The 17,670-nt window shown below is 36.4% G+C and overlaps 1 protein-coding gene across 1 annotated transcript; it reads left to right on the forward strand.

Moving 5' to 3' along the window:
* Nucleotides 1–426: 426 nt before the first annotated feature.
* fap (fibroblast activation protein, alpha) lies at nucleotides 427–17,608 on the forward strand. Its single transcript, XM_039683145.2, has 26 exons — nucleotides 427–762; nucleotides 915–999; nucleotides 2,201–2,293; nucleotides 2,391–2,485; nucleotides 2,616–2,690; nucleotides 2,793–2,845; nucleotides 3,604–3,676; nucleotides 4,840–4,960; nucleotides 5,067–5,221; nucleotides 5,770–5,867; nucleotides 7,265–7,394; nucleotides 8,745–8,783; nucleotides 8,861–8,959; nucleotides 9,208–9,278; nucleotides 9,360–9,413; nucleotides 11,388–11,515; nucleotides 11,620–11,670; nucleotides 11,769–11,870; nucleotides 11,952–12,021; nucleotides 13,542–13,736; nucleotides 14,155–14,209; nucleotides 15,232–15,331; nucleotides 15,413–15,471; nucleotides 15,560–15,632; nucleotides 16,883–16,956; nucleotides 17,046–17,608. Exons 1-26 carry the CDS (start codon nucleotides 760–762, stop codon nucleotides 17,145–17,147), a joined length of 2,253 nt encoding a protein of 750 aa, XP_039539079.2. The 5' UTR covers nucleotides 427–759; the 3' UTR covers nucleotides 17,148–17,608.
* Nucleotides 17,609–17,670: the final 62 nt, after the last annotated feature.

A 17,670-nucleotide genomic window follows, 5' to 3' on the forward strand; every position in this document is an offset into this window, starting at 1 on the left:
AGTATGCACAGTACAGTCCAAAAAACTCTGACTGACACTAAACTGACAGTTCAAATGAAGAAGAAATATTTATCATTCGGCACAAGGTGACTGATTGTTCTTGCTTGCATTTAGCTCAAGAGGCTCTTTGGTGCAGAAGATTGAAGAACATGATTAGGTTTAGCACAAACTTTGAGTTCATGCCAACTTAAGCTTATGCTGTCATTATAAAAAAGAAGAAGAGAAAAACAAGATTTCTCAATGTAATGAAAATATTAATTTATAAAAGTAGCCTATGCAATGAAGCATCTTCACTAGTGATCTCAGACTTTTGGACCCCAGTGTATTTAATAAAACACTTTTTATTTCCCTGAAATAACAGTAAGTCTGTGTTAATGTGTCTCTTTTCTCGCAGTCGATGCAGAAGTTGTGCAGATCGCGATAGTCACAGCGTCAGTGCTGTATCACTCCAGAGCGTTATAAGCGCGCGCTCGCGGAGGAGAAGCACGTCCCGAACGCACTCCGATGGAAAGTTGTGCGGAATGCTGATCCTGAGGAAGTTTTGCCACCGTTCCCTCACTCCAGACTCAATGATGCATCGGAGGAAGTACATTTTTAACCTGGAAAATTGCAATCGTACGGAATAAAGCGCAGCAGTCTGTCCGACTGCTCTAACGCGGACGAAGTGTTTAACGATCCGTTTAAGGACAGTCACAGAATCATTCGGCGAACGCGGATTCCTGGAGATTGGATGCGCTTTTTAAACGTTCCTGCGCAATTATGGTCAGTACACTATCACCACGTGTTGTTTTCCTCAGGATTGTTTGCGCAAAAAGTTACTTGGGTTAAAAAAAAAGTTGGGTGTGTGAGTTTAAACGCAACTTATTGTGATTTTGACCAGAATGAGTGTGTGAGGTATTTCTCTTCACCTGCAGGGTTGTAATAAGGTGTGTGTGGCACTGATCGGGGCGGTTGTCGTCATCACGCTCATCGTCATTCCCACGGCAATTTACATGAACAGTGAGTGCAGTCTTCTTCATCTTCCTCTGCTTCTATTTGAAACAATCGATAGAAAACCCACTTAAAAGCTTGTATAGCCTAGTGTATATCGTGTAATGGGGAAGACAGTTAACCATTTCCTCACCTTGCTATTCCTGTAAGGATATAGTCATGTACGGCTAAATGACTAACTTTTGTCGTTGAGGTCATTTTCGAGGGCAATCTGTTGAGGTTTGATTTACTGTATAATGTTTTTGTCTTCAATTTTTAACAACATTTTTTTATATACACACACACAGTTAAAAGTTTGGAAACATTACTATTTTAATGTTTTTTTTTTAAAGAAGTGCTCTTCCAGTCTGAATATATTCCATCAAAACTACAGAAAAAACAGCAACATTGGGAAATATTACAATTTAAAAAAATGGTTTTATTTTAATATACATTAAAATATGTATTTCTGTGATGTAACGCTGAATTTTCAGCATCATAACTCCAGTCTTGAGTGTCACATGAAGTTAGAAAAAGTTGTGCTGCTTAATAGTTTTTGGAACCTGTGATACTTTTTTCAGGATTCATTGATGAATAAAAAGTAAAAAAAATAAATAAATACATAAAATAAAAACAGCATTTATTCAAAATAGAAATATTTTCAAACAATATAACTTTTTACTATCACTTTTTATTATCATTTTAACACATCCTTGCTGAATAAAAATAATAATTTCATTCAAAAAAAAAGAAATTACTGGCCCCAAACATTTGAACGGTAGTGCATATAGGCTAGTTACAAAAGATTTCCATTTTAAATAAATGCTTTTCTTTAACTTTCGAAGAATCCTGGAAAAAAAAGTATCAGGCTCCAAAAATATTAAGCAGCACAACCGTTTCCAACATTGATAATAAATCAGCATATTAAGGATCATGTGACACTGAAGACTTTGATCACAGAATTAAATTCTATTTGAATGCATATTAAAATAGAAAAACATTATTTTAAATTGTAATTATATTTACAATATGACTCTTGTTCTGTACTTTGATGAGCAGACTTCTCAAAAACATTAAAAATATGATTCCAAGCAATATGGTTGTTTCATTCAAAAATATCTGTAGCGCCCCCATGTGAATACTAAAGAAATTGTGGGAATGTCATACCCTGAAATGCATAATTTTTTTATTTGAATACTGAAACGTATTTGTTTTCCTTCTCTGTTCTCAGGAGATGATTCTGGATTAAAGAGAACTTATTCTTTTAATGATTTTTACAACGATACCATCAGGTATAAAACATACAGTCTCCGTTGGATATCAGGTACGACACCCGAGGGCGCTTCACATGGTCCGTGTTTTTTTTGTGATGACCTCTACATCACCCTGAAACACACACTTAATGTCTCATTTTCCAACAGACAATGAATACCTCCACAAAACCAATGAAGGCCATATTTACTTGCACAATGCTGAAACGAAGGAAAGCTCGATATACCTGAGCAACTCAACATTTGTAGGTTGCCTCACATTTATTGGCGTGTTTGAACAACTCTTCACGGTCGTCGTCCTCCATAAATTCACATTTAAGAGCCTCTGATATTGTTTCATGTTTACGTTAACACGCATATAAATCCCACTTACAGGCCCAAGTGGATGCCACAGATTACATCGTGTCAGCAGATAGAAAATTTGTCATCTTTGAGAGCAATTACTCCAAGGTAACTTGACTCCACTCACCACTTCATAACACACAAACATTAATATTGTTCATGAGTGATTCTTGCCGACATCTCTAACAAACACTTGAAACGCTTCAACAGCAATGGCGACACTCTTTCACTGCGTCCTACCATATCTACAACATGGAGTCTCAGTGAGTAGATCATTTGCTGGAGCTTTGTAAATTATTTACTTAGGGTTGTCAAAATATCGGACAATATATGCAATATATATATCATTTTGAAATTGTGATTGCTTTTAAAGGGATAGTTCACTTTGAAATACATTTTTGGTATGTTTTATCTTACCTCAAGGGCATCCAAGACGTAGTTTCCTCAGTAGTTTCAATTTTGATATTTTTAGGTCAAACCGTTCTTGTCTGTCAGTCATATAATGGAGGTCTATGGTCACCACCTCAAAGAGCATGCACAGAGAAGTCCAAATTAAACATGATTTAATGACTCGTAAATGTAAGTACACATTGATGGCCTAAGACACGAAACGAGCGGTTTCTGTCTGATTAAATCATGTTTAATCTAGACTTCTCTGTGCATGCTCTTTGAGGTGGTGACCATAGACCTCCATTATATGACTGACAGACTCGGTTTGACCTAAAAATATCAAAATTGAAAACAGCGGAAACAAAGACACCTACATCTTGGATGCCCTTGAGGTAAGATAAAACATACCGAAAATTAATTTCAAAGTGAACTATCCCTTTAAACATTTCAACAGTATATTTCAAGCTCACTTATACTGTAGTTCAATGTGAACGACTTTAGAAACGTCTAATCTTTGATATTTTTTTATCTCACCGAACACTTATTAGTATAATTGTTTAAATATTTTACTTTCCAACAATTGGTAATGTATATTCACTTTTTTTTCTTGTTTTTTTTCTGTTGGATTCAGGGAATTTTTCTCCAAGTTTCAGATTCCACCTGTTACACAGCTCTTAGTTTGGGCGCCAACAGGAAACAAACTGGTGAGTTACAAACAGTAACACAGGCAAAAATAAAGTAACAGTCACGTTGCAGTTATTATATTACAATATTGGTCCAAGAATTACCAAAGAAAATCTGGATTTAACTGGGTTTTCACCATCACAACGTAGCTTTTTTGATTATTTGTTTTGAATACTTTCAAAATCAAATTGTAATTTATTTATTTTTTTACTTTTTATTGTTCTTATGAAAAATAAACGGATTGAATTCAAGCTTTTATTCGCATATAAATATTGATCAGTGAACAAACAGAAGCTCAACCTTTAGCATTTAAAATATGCAATCCCATCACTTAATTTCTGAGTTAGATTTGTCTTGAAAAGTTTACTGTTAAAAATCTGTTTAGAGAAAACTAATAGTATTTTTACTTTCAGATGAGTAGAATATAAAACATAACTGTTGCACTCTATTGTGAACAAAATGTTGTTTTATGTTGGGAATCAAAATATACAGTCGTTGGAAAGGATTTCCACATGATTAACTTGTTTTATTTCAGCATTATGCAATTCTATTATTCCAATTTAATGTATTTGCATTGGGTTAATTTAATTTATTAAGGTTGATTCAACTTATTTACTATGGTTGGGCACAGCATAATTTAATGTTTTAGACCAACTGATATGATTAAGGTATTCTAATTCATATATCCATTCATCCAATGCAAAATAGTTTATTTTAGTGTCACACTTATATATTTTTAGATGATAGCCACTCTTCTTCACAATGGTAACCCGCTGTAATTTAAATAGCTCTAATAATTTCAATGTAATTGAACATTAAACACAACTACGCACTATCAAGTCTTCCCCTTTTCTAATTTTCTCAAAAAAAAAACAACATAAAATAACACTTAATTTCAACATTTATATTTCAACATATGCAAAGCATGCTGGGAACTAACAAGCGTCACCCAGTTACAGTTAATGCAACACAAATGATTCATGTAATCCAACACAAACGTATTAAGTAAACTTAAATCTATTTAAGCAGATTGGACACAATCAAATTAAGTTTGGACAAATTGTATAGCAATTGTAGCTTAAGCTCCTTTTAATTAAGCAATTTGAACAAGCAGCAAAAATCATTTTTTCAGTGCTCTATCATTTTGATATCGTTAATGCTAATGACCAAACATCGTCCACAGGCTTACGTCTGGGATTATAATATTTACCTCAAAACGACTGCCACTGCTGAGGCCGTACAAGTCACTCATAATGGAGAAGTCAATAAAATTCTCAATGGAGTACCAGACTGGGTCTATGAAGGTAACTTCATCTAATGCACTCACACACACACACACACACACACACACATCCTAATGTCAATGCATTCATTCATACCTGTTAACCTGCATCTTTTCTTGCTCAATAGAGGAGGTTTTCGCCTCCAATGAAGCCATTTGGTGGTCTCCGCAGGGGAAATATCTGGCTTATCTACAAATTAATGACACTGGAGTTCACACCATTGAATACTCATTGTATGGAAATGACCAGTACCCTACCACAGTATTTATCCCCTACCCAAAAGTAAATATCTGAATGTTTCGTAGGTTTTCACATTGTCCATGACGAGATTTAATTTCATGACTGTTTGAATGAAACATTTTTCTATTTTCCTTTACAATACGGACTACTACAAATCCACCCGTCATCATTTAGTATAAAAAAAACTTTAGTTATGTGTGTCAAAGTATTCTTCCTTGCCATAGCCAAACTTTCAGAAAGTTTAAATTCAAAGTGTGTAGCCAGCAAGAAAAATACTTAACATGCAAAACTCAATAGTATGTTTTTGGTTAAAAACTAATTCCCTTACAAATTGAAAAACTCACTTATTTAGTGAGAAGAACATTTAAAACAAACCACTATAATGTGGTAATAATAATTTCCACTATAAAGAACCTTTTGTGGAATGGATGTTAAATGTCAAACCATAGATGCCAATGACGAATCTTTATCTTTCATGATAAAATGTAGGATTAAACGCTATATGGAATAGATACTGCATCTGCTGTTCTTGTATTACAGTTTCATTCAAAGTCGAATTTTGCTACTAATCTGTTGTTCTGCTTACAAAGGCAGGCAGTGTTATTCCCAGAGCAAGGCTGTTTGTAATTGACGTCGAAAATCCATCCAAACAATCAGAAGTGGTGGTACCGAAATCTGTCGGATCAGGGTGTGTCCCTCTTATGTTTCTAGTTTCACATTTTCACACGAAGCCTCTATGGCAAGCTGGGCGGGCGAGGCCGAGAGCCTTGGCAATGGAGCGAGTGCTACGAGAGAGTCACCTACGCCACACCAGTCTCGAGATCCCATGGAGGAGCTCCAGCAGAATAAAAGGAGGAGTGATGACAGTGAAGGAAGAGAGAGGACCAGGCCTGGCGCTTTATTATGTTTATATGCGGCGGGCGTCCGTGAGGGGACATACTTTCATTTTTGTAGTGTTCCCTTATCAATAAACTTTGCTACATTGACAAATCCAGGCCTGGTTTTATCTCCTCTTGCATTGTCGTCGCTCCTCGTTTTAGACTCGGGACTAGGGTTGGGTATCGGTTGGGTTTTATCCGATACCAGTACCTACTCTGTATTTTTTAAACGGTTTCGGTGCCTAAACGGTTCTTGAAACGGTACTTAAGAAAACGAAACCACACACACTTTGTCAAAAAAATAATAATACCCCTTTATTTACAGGGCCAAACTGGACACAATATTAACTTACAATATAAATACAAGTAACATATGGTAATAATAAATAAACCAATATAAAATAAAAGTTCATATTTACATAATATCAAAAAAAAACAATATTATATTAAACAATGTAATTATACTGGAGATTAATAGAGATTACTACCAGGGTAATATAATAGACATGGCTACAGGTTCCCATGTTTTGTCTGCTTTAACTAGTCATGTAGGCTAAGTTATCTTGTCATTTACTAGTTAAGCTCTTAGCCAGTTTGATATTTCATTCCCACTGCGTCTTATACGTATTACATATTAATCACATATTATTCATACACTGAGTATATGTAAGAGAACGTCTCTGTGTAACCCATGTTCTCTGAATAGGGAACGAGACGCTGCGTTCGCTGCCAAATATCTCGCGCTGCCGACAAGCTTCCTTTTTCGGCAGAGAACTCTGAGGAGCAGATGATGCGCGCGCTAATATAATATGTAATATGACGACGTGAGCGTCAACACGGCGCAAATAGTGATTCTTTTATATCCATAGACAATCGTTATTCTAATGCGTAATTGTAAATTTACATTTCACGTGTGTTTAACCTCCTCGCTATCAGCAGACGTTCCAGGAGTCTCCCGCATATTGATAACGGCTCCCGGATGATCGCAAATTAGTTCAAATCTCGTCAGAACCGGTTCCCTATTGGCACCGAGTTTCGGTACCCAACCCTATTCGGGACCGAGTCTCAGTATCATTCGCGCTACCGGCTCCGTTCCGTTCCCACGGCTCTCGGCCCCGCCCTGCTCGCCACAGCCTCATGTCTGAAGCAAGGTTTTCACAGCATTAGAGTTCAGCGTAACGTTATTTTTATTTTTCTCTTTTCCCAGCGATCACTATCTGAGCACAGTCACGTGGGTCACAGATGAGCGACTGGCTGTTCAATGGCTGCCACGCAGACAGGACCGAGTCCTTCTGCAGATCTACGACTACGACGGCACAAAGTGGAAAGAAAGCTCGGTGAGAATCAACATTGCAATCGCCTGAGGCAGCGATTCTCTTGTTATTTTGGTTTGGCCAATCAAAGAAATTGTAATACAACCCCATTTCCAGAAAAGTTGAGAGTTATTAATTCTCTTAACCGTAGTTGGGACAGAGGCATGTTTACCACCGTCACATCACCTTTCCTTTTGGGGATTGAGGATATTAATTGCTGCAGTTTTGCATGAGCATTTGCATTTCATTTTTTACTTTTGCCAGTTAAATAAAGGTTAAAAGAGAATTAACAAATCAGAGTTTCTTGATTTAATTACATTTTACTAGGGATGCATGATATATCGGCCAGCATATCGGTATCGGCCAATATATGTTCATTTTTAATGTTATCGTTATCGGCCTGGTAAGAAAATGTGGCCGATATATTAAAGCCGATAAATAATGTATAATGCCCTTCAGCTGAGACACTTATTGAGCACTGTTTATGTTTTTGAATTTCTTGAAATATGATTGAAATCTCTTAAAAAAATGAAAATACGGTTCGGTACAACGCCGATCTGTCATATCGGCTATACAACACTATAATGAGAACATCAATATAATTGTGCGCTTGGGACATGGATTTAATTGTGAGACTTTTGTAATTGTAATCAGGCTCTCAAAATTAGATAAAAATTTGGATTTAAGTTTATCGGCCGATATATCGGTTATCGGCTTTCAAATATAAAGAATTATCGGTTATCGGTATCGGCTAAAATGTTCATATCGGTGCATCCCTACATTTTACAAAATGTCCCATATTTTCTTGATTTGCGGTTGAAGTTGAACAATCTTTTTTTTATGAATGCTAATCAGTATTTGAGACTTTGGCACATAGGGTTGGTCCTTTTTATAAATAATTACTATGAAAAATAATGAATGCATTTTCTTTCATCAACAACTGTGAAAACATGAACTGCATTCATTCCTTTTTCACTGTTTTGATAAATAATATAAGGCAGCAAATTACAATCTTAATTGAAGAAATGTTGCAAAAATACACAACATTACCTGGCTTTTAAATCCAAAAAGCCATTTTTTAAAACAAGATCATGCCATTCCAAACATTTATGTTTTTAAATCTTCTGAAGCCTTATTTTAGCCCTATGTAAGAAACAGATTTATCTTTGATTCATTAAAAATTATTCCCTCGTCTCAGTAATGACATGCATACAAAACAGTCTACAAGGACTATAACTATAAAGAAAATGCACACGCACAAACACACACACATATCGTCAACTGACCAGGTTTCCATATGCAGATATTTTTTGAAATATGAGAACTGCCCAAACAATTTAAATTGTTTTTAACCAAATATACTTTTCTTTACAGAAATTTGAGCAAAAGAGCAAAACTGGATGGGTTGGACGGGTGAGTTGTCCTGATTTCAACTAAAGATGCTGCCATGAAACCTTATAAAACATAATGGTCTGTGTTTCCCCTCACAGTACTTTCCCTCAACTCCTCACTTTGCTGCAAATAACAAGAGTTTTTACAAAGTTATGAGCAATGTCAACGGTTACAAACATCTCCACTATGTGAATGCTGTAAGTAATGTATTATTTTTTATAATACATATATGCAAATGGGGATTGTTATCATTAATCTCAGAGCTAGTTGTGACTTTGAACTATTGAAAAACATGATAAAATCCCTAAGGAGAAAATGAATGGATACATCTAGAACAAATGCAGCAAATTTCAGATGTCTTTACATTGTATTAATAACTCTTAAAAGAAAGAAACACAAAGAAACACTGAAGTACAAGCTTAGCAAAGTGTGTTTTTCTTTGCAGGAAACAGCAACACCTATCACCTCAGGCAAATGGGAAGTGATATACATCTCAAAAGTAACCAAAGATTCCATGTGCGTATGAAACGCGTATGTCTCGTCACAAGCTTCTCATGTGACTTTCCAGCATGCATCTAAAATCTGCTCTTTCCACAGATACTACGTGAGTAATGAACACATGGGAAGACCTGGACAGAGAAACCTTTACAAGTAAAAATACCTTTGTTTCCACAATATTTAAAATAGTCATTAGTGGCGCTATACTTCAGCAATGCATTACAACACTCAGAACCAATTACATTACAATCATTTTTCATGTGGGATCAGATGAATTCATTAGTTGTTCTGGAATGTCAGCATGAGCGGCAAAATATAATATGCAATGCAATACACACATCAGGGCCAGTGTCGAGACAAATTATCAACAAAAAAATTAAATTATCCTTAATCATTCACACTTAAATTGTTCCAAACCCGTTTGCTGTTATTTTTTCCAGTGGATCACAAAAGCATATTTTTTTATGAATGCAATCTGCATGTATCCCACCTACACAACAATGATTCATGACTATTAAACTTCAACAATAGAAAAGCACATGATAAAAACAGTCTCTACTGTAAAGGTTCTTCATTTCTAATTTGTGCTCCATCATGAAAAAAATGTTCCACACTTAATTTTCTGTCAGCACAGAACAAAAATCAACAATCAATTTTAAAATGTATGACACTTTCTGCTTAGTTGTGGCAGACTAAATGCAAAGGATAGGAGAAAGTGCATTTAAGTAAAAGTTACTGAAAGAAGAAAAAAAAGAAAACAAAATGTGTTTGTGTATATATATATATATATATATACGTATATATATAAACAAAATTAATGATATGTTCAGTATATTTATATATATATATATATATATATATATATATATATACACACACACACACACATATACCCGCTGTATATTAAGAAAATAACAGATTATATATATATATATATATATATATACACACACACACACACACACACACTCTCTAAAAAATGCTGGGCTGTTTTAATGCTGGGTTGTTTTGGGTCAAATATGGACAAACCCAGCCATTGGGTTGACATTTTTAACCCAATGTTTGAGTTTGTTCATACACTGTAAAAAATTTGGAGTAGGATTTACTTGAAAAAACCTTGCTAAACGATCTCACTCAGAAAATGCTAGTAAATTTACAAAGATTTGCCAAGTAAAAACCTAAACATATTTATCAGTAGCTTTAATTAGAAATCTTTAAGTTAAATTTACTTGGAATGTGGAATTAAGTAAACTTTACAAAAAATAAGTAATTTTAACTCTGCTAGTAAAAGGTTGATTAATACCGATTTCCTTTGCCTTTGTATTACACTTCACTAAAACAATTATCTTGAATTTTATTAGTCATTTATAGTATGTTCTTTACTTAGATCATCTAAGTAATTTATATATACATCATGTCAGACTTTAATCCTTATGTGAATGCAAACACCTCAATACTTGGTAGACAATACACAATGGTGGTAACATTTGATGGATCGTTTTTGTGTTTGAATGTGTCGTTTTAAGCAAAAAAATTACTCGAAATGTCACAAAATGGCAATTTACTAATACTGAAAACAAAAATCAATGATAAAACAGTGTAAATACAGCTGGAAACCAGTGAAAAATGAACCTCATTAATTATTCAAGGTCCAGTGCATGATGGGAACCCCAGTATCAGAAAAGTTGAGTCATTTTTACTTAATTTTATTGAGTTGATATTACACTTTCATTTATACTCGCTTGAAATAAGTACTGATATGGAATTTACTTCGTTTTTTAAATTCTTGCCTGAACTAACTTTTTCAAGTAAATTACATTGGGTTTTTTCACTAGTATTTACTTCACCAAAAAATCATTTTTTACAGTGTATTTGACCCAAAATTGGGTTAAAACAACCCAGCATTTTTTTGCTGGTGTGTATATATATATATATATATATATATATATATATTTATTTTTTTTTCCTGTATAATATAGCCAACAGCACAAGGTCACAAAACACAGTAAAAAAATAAAAAATAAATAATAAAAAAAACTGAAATAGTACACACAAGCTATAAGTAATTCATTTTGAATTTTTTAATGGTTTTCCTTCCCTAATTGTCACTGTGAAATGTTTCCTCAGGATTTCTATAAGCAACAATGGACATTCTGTCCCGAAGTGCGTCACCTGTTCGCTGTACCAGGACAGGTGTCAGTATAACTCGGCTTACTTCAGCCTGAACGCCTCTTACTTCCGTATGGACTGCTACGGTTAGTGAACACGCTTTTACTGTACGCCTGTGCGATTCCCTCAAAACAAACCCTCGGCTGATCTGAGGTGACTGAGAGGTAACTGTGTGCTGCTGGTTTCACAGGACCAGGGCTTCCACTGTTTATACTGATGGACAACAGAGAGCCTGTTAAAGGTTTGTGTTAGAATCAAACCCCTTTACAACAGGAGCTAAATAAAGCAAGAGTTTACAAAAATAACATTAATGATATATATTGTATATTTTTGGATTAGAGATTCAGGTCCTTGAGGACAATAAGAAACTGGAAAAAATTCTGACTACTGAGCTTCTGATGCCAACCATCAAACGTGCCACAATGAAGATCGCAGGATTCAGTATGTGCAGGATTTTAAAAATATTCCAGAAAAATAGTATATTTTTTTCTAAAGCCGTTTTTTTTGTTTATCTCTCTCCAGACCTCTGGTATCAGATGATGTACCCACCAAATTTTGACCCATCCAAAAAGTACCCTCTTTTCATTCAAGTGTGAGTTATACTTATTTGAACCTATAAATGGCCATTTGTTTTCTATAATATCACCTTTTAAAAATGTTTGCGCTCAGGAAGTTGTTTTTTTTTTCTCTTTTGTTCACTAAGGCTGCATTTATTTGATAATTTTTTATATATATCAGTTTAAAATAACTTCTATTTGAATATATACATAAGTCTTTATAAGTAATGTCCATTAATGCAACTGTTGTTATTTGAGATCACAATGATAACAATATAAAGACATTTTGGCAGTTGTGCATTTCTTCACAAATGTAGGGTCATCTGATATACACTCACCTAAAGGATTATTAGGAACACCTGTCCGATTTCTCATTAATGCAATTATCTAATCAACCAATCACATGGCAGTTGCTTCAATGCATTTCGGGGTGTGGTCCTGGTCAAGACAATCTCCTGAACTCCAAACTGAATATCAGAATGGGAAAGAAAGGTGATTTAAGCGATTTTGAGTGTGGCATGGTTGTTGGTGTCTGAGTATTTCACAATCTGCTCAGTTACTCGGATTTTCACACACAACCATTTCTAGGGTTTACAAAGAATGCTCTGAAAAGGGAAAAACATCCAGTATGCGGCAGTCCTGTGGGCCAAAATGCCTTGTTGATGCGAGAGGTCAGAGGTGAATGGGCCGACTGATTCAAGCTGATAGAAGAGCAACTTTGACTGAAATAACCACTCGTTACAAGCATTTGTGAAGCCACAACACGCACAACCTTGAGGCGGATGGGCTACAACAGCAGAAGACCCCACCGGGTATCACTCATCTCCACTACAAATAGGAAAAAGAGGCGACAATTTGCAAGAGCTCACCAAAATTGGACAGTTGAAGACTGGAAAAATGTCTGATGAGTCTCGAATTCGGTTGAGACATTCAGATGGTAGAGTCAGAATTTGGCGTAAACAGAATGAGAACATGGATCCATCATGCCTTGTTCCCACCGTGCAGGCTGGTGGTGGTGGTGTAATGGTGTGGGGGATGTTTTCTTGGCACACTTTAGGCCCCTTAGTGCCAATTGGGCATTGTTTAAATGCCACGGCCTACCTGAGCATCGTTTCTGACCATGTCCATCCCTTTATGGCCACCATGTCCCCATCCTCTGATGGCTACTTCCAGCAGGAATCATTTCAAATTGGTTTCTTGAACATGCCAATGAGTTGACTGTACTAAGATGGCCGCCACAGTCACCAGATCTCAACCCAATAGAGCATCTTTGGGATGTGGTGGAATGAATGGACGTGCATCCCACAAATCTCCATCAACTGCAAGATGCTATCCTATCAATATGGGCCAACATTTCTAAAGAATGCTTTCAGCACTTTGTTGAATCAACGCCACGTAGAATTAAGGCGAAAGGGGGTCAAACACAGTATTAGAATGGTGTTCCTATAATCCTTTAGGTGAGTGTATAATTAGAAAATGAGCAAAATGCTGTTAAAATTATAGCAACATAAAATAAATTGTATTATTTCTCTGTTGTTTGACGGTCACGTTACAGGTACGGTGGACCAGCCAGCCAGAACATAGATTTCGTGTTTCGACTGGAGTGGGCCACGTACCTGTGCAGCACAGAGAAGGTGCTCGTCGCCAGCTTCGACGGCAGGGGAAGTGGTTTCCAAGGCGATGAGATAATGCACGCCATCTACGAGCGACTGGGAACGTACGAGGTGGAAGATCAGATCTCGGCCGTGAGGTGAGGCGAGGGAACGATGTGCACACGCTCGTGATGATGGACAATCATTTGTCCTGGTGTAACTCACAGACGAGTCGAAGGGAACGAGCTTGTCATGGAAAATGTGTCAAACGAGGTTGATCGAGGTCAAACACTACACTCTAAAAAATGCTGGGTTGTTTCAACCCAATTTTGGGTGAAATATGGACGAACCCAAACGTTGGGTTAAAAATGTAATTAAAAAAATTAACCCAATGGCTGGGTATGTCCATATTTTACCCAAAATTGGGTTGAAACAACCCAGCATTTTTTACAGTTGACTCAAAGCCACTTGAAAAGAGACGAAACACCTTCTAGAAAAGATATATTCTACCAATGTAGTCATTTTGTTTTGGATTTTTTTCATAATTGCTTGTCTTGTGACTGTGTTTAATTGCAGAAAATTCATTGAAATGGGTTTCATTGACAAAGACAGAATTGCAATGTGGGGTTGGGTAAGTGCAATGCTTTCATTAAAAAGCCAAACCACGGAAGAGATTTGACATTTTAAATACTACCAGTCAAATGTGTGGAATAATTATATTATAAAGTCTCTTATGCTCACCAATGCTACATTTATGTGATCAAAAATAAAGTAAAAAAATTAAATTTTACTTTACTTATGTGAATTTAAAACAATTTATTCCTGTGATCAAAGTTGAATTTTCAGCTTCATTACTCAGTCTTCAGTGTCACATGATCCTTCAGAAATCATTCTAATATGCTGATTTGATGCCTAATTATTGTTGCTGTTCGATGATAACAATTAAAACCATTATTAATAAATGTTTCAATGTTTTCAAAGAGTTTTTGCAGCTTAATATTTCTGTGGAAACTAATATTTAAACAAAATTCAAACAGCCTTATTAATGACTATCAATTCAATGAATAAAAGTATTTTTTTGTCTTTTTTTAAAGCTTGCTTATCCCTAACTTTTGAATGGTAGTGAATCGCTTTCCACAAAAAATGAAACCGCACAACCGTTTTCATCATTGATAATAATCAGAAATGTTTCTTGAGCAGCAATTAATCATATTCGAGTGATTTCTGGAGGATCTTGTGACACTGAAGACTGGAGTAATGAGGAAAATGCAGCTTTAATCACAAGAATAAAATACATTTGATTGTATATATTTCAATAGAAAACAGTTGTTAATATTATTTTCGAATATTGTTGTTTTTACTGTATTTTGGATCTAATAAATGCAGCTTTGGTGAGCAGAAGAGACTTTTTCAAAAATATTTAAATGATCTTTTTCCCAAACTTTTGACCAGTAGAGTACATCTATCAAACAGCACAAATTTTCAGTCTAGTATGATATATCATAGTTAATCTCATAGTATATTGTTATACAAACCACCCAAAAGCAAGCATTTAGACAGTCAAGCATTCCAACAAAACATTTAGATCAAATAATCGTCATAATATCTATGATTAAACCGTCATACTAATTATGAAACGTCTGTCTTGCTCAGTCATACGGCGGCTATGTGACGTCCATGGTTCTGGGATCAGGAAGTGGACTGTTCAAATGTGGAATCGCTGTGGCTCCCGTTGCCAAGTGGGAGTATTATGGTATGGATTTTCTGATTTATGATGTAGATTAACCACAAACAATTTAGCAGAGTTGACTCACACACGCTGTGTTCTTCACAGACGCCGTATATACAGAGAGATACATGCATCGCCCCGACGAGAACTCGGAAAGATATAAAGTAAGTTTATCTGTGAGGAAACGGATGCTTGGATTATGAACAGTGATCAAGAGTTCCTCATATGTGTGGATGATTTGCTTTTTTGCAGAATTCAACTGTGACCGACAGGGCAAAAAATATCAAGTCGGGGCAATACATGCTGGTGCACGGCACTGCAGACGGTAAACAATCTGATCTAAACCTGAGAAACCACTTTATACATCTGTATTTAGAGACTGATACAAAACTTAGTATGACACTGAGAGTGAGAGTGAGAGTGTGAGTGAGTGAGTGAGTGAGTGAGAGTGAGTGAGTGAGAGTATGAGTGTGTGTGTGCGCGTGTGTGTGAGTGATAGTGTGTGAGACTGTGAGTGAGTGAGTGTGTGTGTGTGTGTGTGTGTGAGAGAGTGAGTGACAGTGTGAAAGAGTGAGTGAGTGTGTGTGTGTGTGTGTGTGTGTGTGTGTGAGAGAGAGAGAGTGAGTGTGTGAGTGTGTGAGAGAGAGAGAGAGAGAGAGAGAGTGAGTGAGAGTATGAGTCAGTGAGTGAGTGAGAGAGTGAGTGAGTGAGAGAGTATGAGTCAGTGAGTGAGTGAGTGAGTGAGTGAGAGAGTATGAGTCAGTGAGTGAGTGAGTGAGTGAGAGAGAGAGTATGAGTCAGTGAGTGAGTGAGTGAGTGAGAGAGAGAGAGAGTGAGTGAGAGTATGAGTCAGTGAGTGAGTGAGAGAGTGAGTGAGTGAGTGTGTGTGAGAGAGTGAGTGTGTGTGAGAGAGAGAGAGTGAGTGAGTGAGTGAGAGAGAGTGAGTGTGTGTGAGAGAGAGAGAGTGAGTGAGAGTATGAGTCAGTGAGTGAGTGAGAGAGTGAGTGAGTGTGTGTGAGAGAGTGAGTGTGTGTGAGAGAGAGAGAGTGAGTGAGTGAGTGAGAGTATGAGTCAGTGAGTGAGTGAGAGAGAGAGTGAGTGAGTGAGAGTATGAGTGAGTGAGTGAGTGAGTTAGTGAGTGTGTGTGTGTGTGTGTGTGTGTGTGAGTGAGAGAGTGCCAATAAAGCTAATTTGAATTGAATTGAGTGAGTGAGTGAGTGAGTGAGTGAGTGTGAGTGAGAGAGTGTGTGAGAGATAGTGAGTGAGAGAGAGAGTGTGAAAGATTGTGTGCGTGTGAGAGAGAGAATGTGTGTGTGTGTGTGTGAGTGATAGTGAGAGTGTGTGAGAGACTGTGAGTGTGTGTGAGAGAGTATGTGTGTGTGAGTGAGTGAGTGAGTGAGTGAGTGAGTGAGTGAGTGAGTGAGTGAGTGAGTGAGAAAAGTACAAAAGCTGTCATTGGGGTGGCACCAACTTTGCCAGGATTCTGCCCCAGAGACAGCTTTTGTACCTTTTGTTCGTGAGCATTTGATCATTTTCTTGACATGTTTTCTTGCTGTTTTGGCTTCACTACTCCAGACAACGTCCACTTTCAGCAGGCTGCTCAAATTTCCAAAGCCCTGGTGGAAAATCAAGTAGACTTTGAAGCAATGGTGAGTATTAATGAATGGATAACGAAGTTGATGGAAAAACATTTTGACATGTCTCGCTTTCTCTAAAACGTCGTGAACCTGTTTTCCAGTGGTACACCGATAAGGATCACGGACTGTCTGGTAAAGCACGTTACCATCTCTACACACACTTGAACCATTTTCTGCAGAACTGCTTTGCTGAGAACAAATAAATGGGCATTGATGAATATAAAATACGTAAATACATGTCCTCTTCCATTGACAAAACACTGTTGATGATGACAGACACTTTACATGTTAGTCTGTATATAGAACAGCTTATGTCAGAGTCAATGACATTGATTTTTGTATTGTTATTTTTTTATATTACTTAATGTGTGATATTTTTATTAGCTGTTGTTTCTGTGATGGTAACTCACAACATGAATGTAGTTTATATCACAGACTTTGTCATGTTACATATTTCTACATTTACACATTGATTGTGGAATATCCATAGAGTTTATGCGCTTGTGTTTATGCACTGAGTTCAATGTGTAATTCGAGCATGTGTGTGTTAGAAAACCGATCAACTGAAACATTCTGGATTTGCCTTAGACTTCTGACTCATGTTTCATATATCCTGAAATCTGAACAAAATTAAAGAAATACTTGTGTGTGAAGTAATTCTGTGTCTGCATGCTTAATATCTTTATATCTATTTTACATATTATACACTGCCAAAGTTTGGAGTGA

The sequence above is a fragment of the Pimephales promelas genome, chromosome 7 (genome assembly GCF_988280905.1).
Source record: "Pimephales promelas chromosome 7, fPimPro1.hap1.1, whole genome shotgun sequence".
Lineage (NCBI taxonomy): Eukaryota > Metazoa > Chordata > Actinopteri > Cypriniformes > Leuciscidae > Pimephales > Pimephales promelas.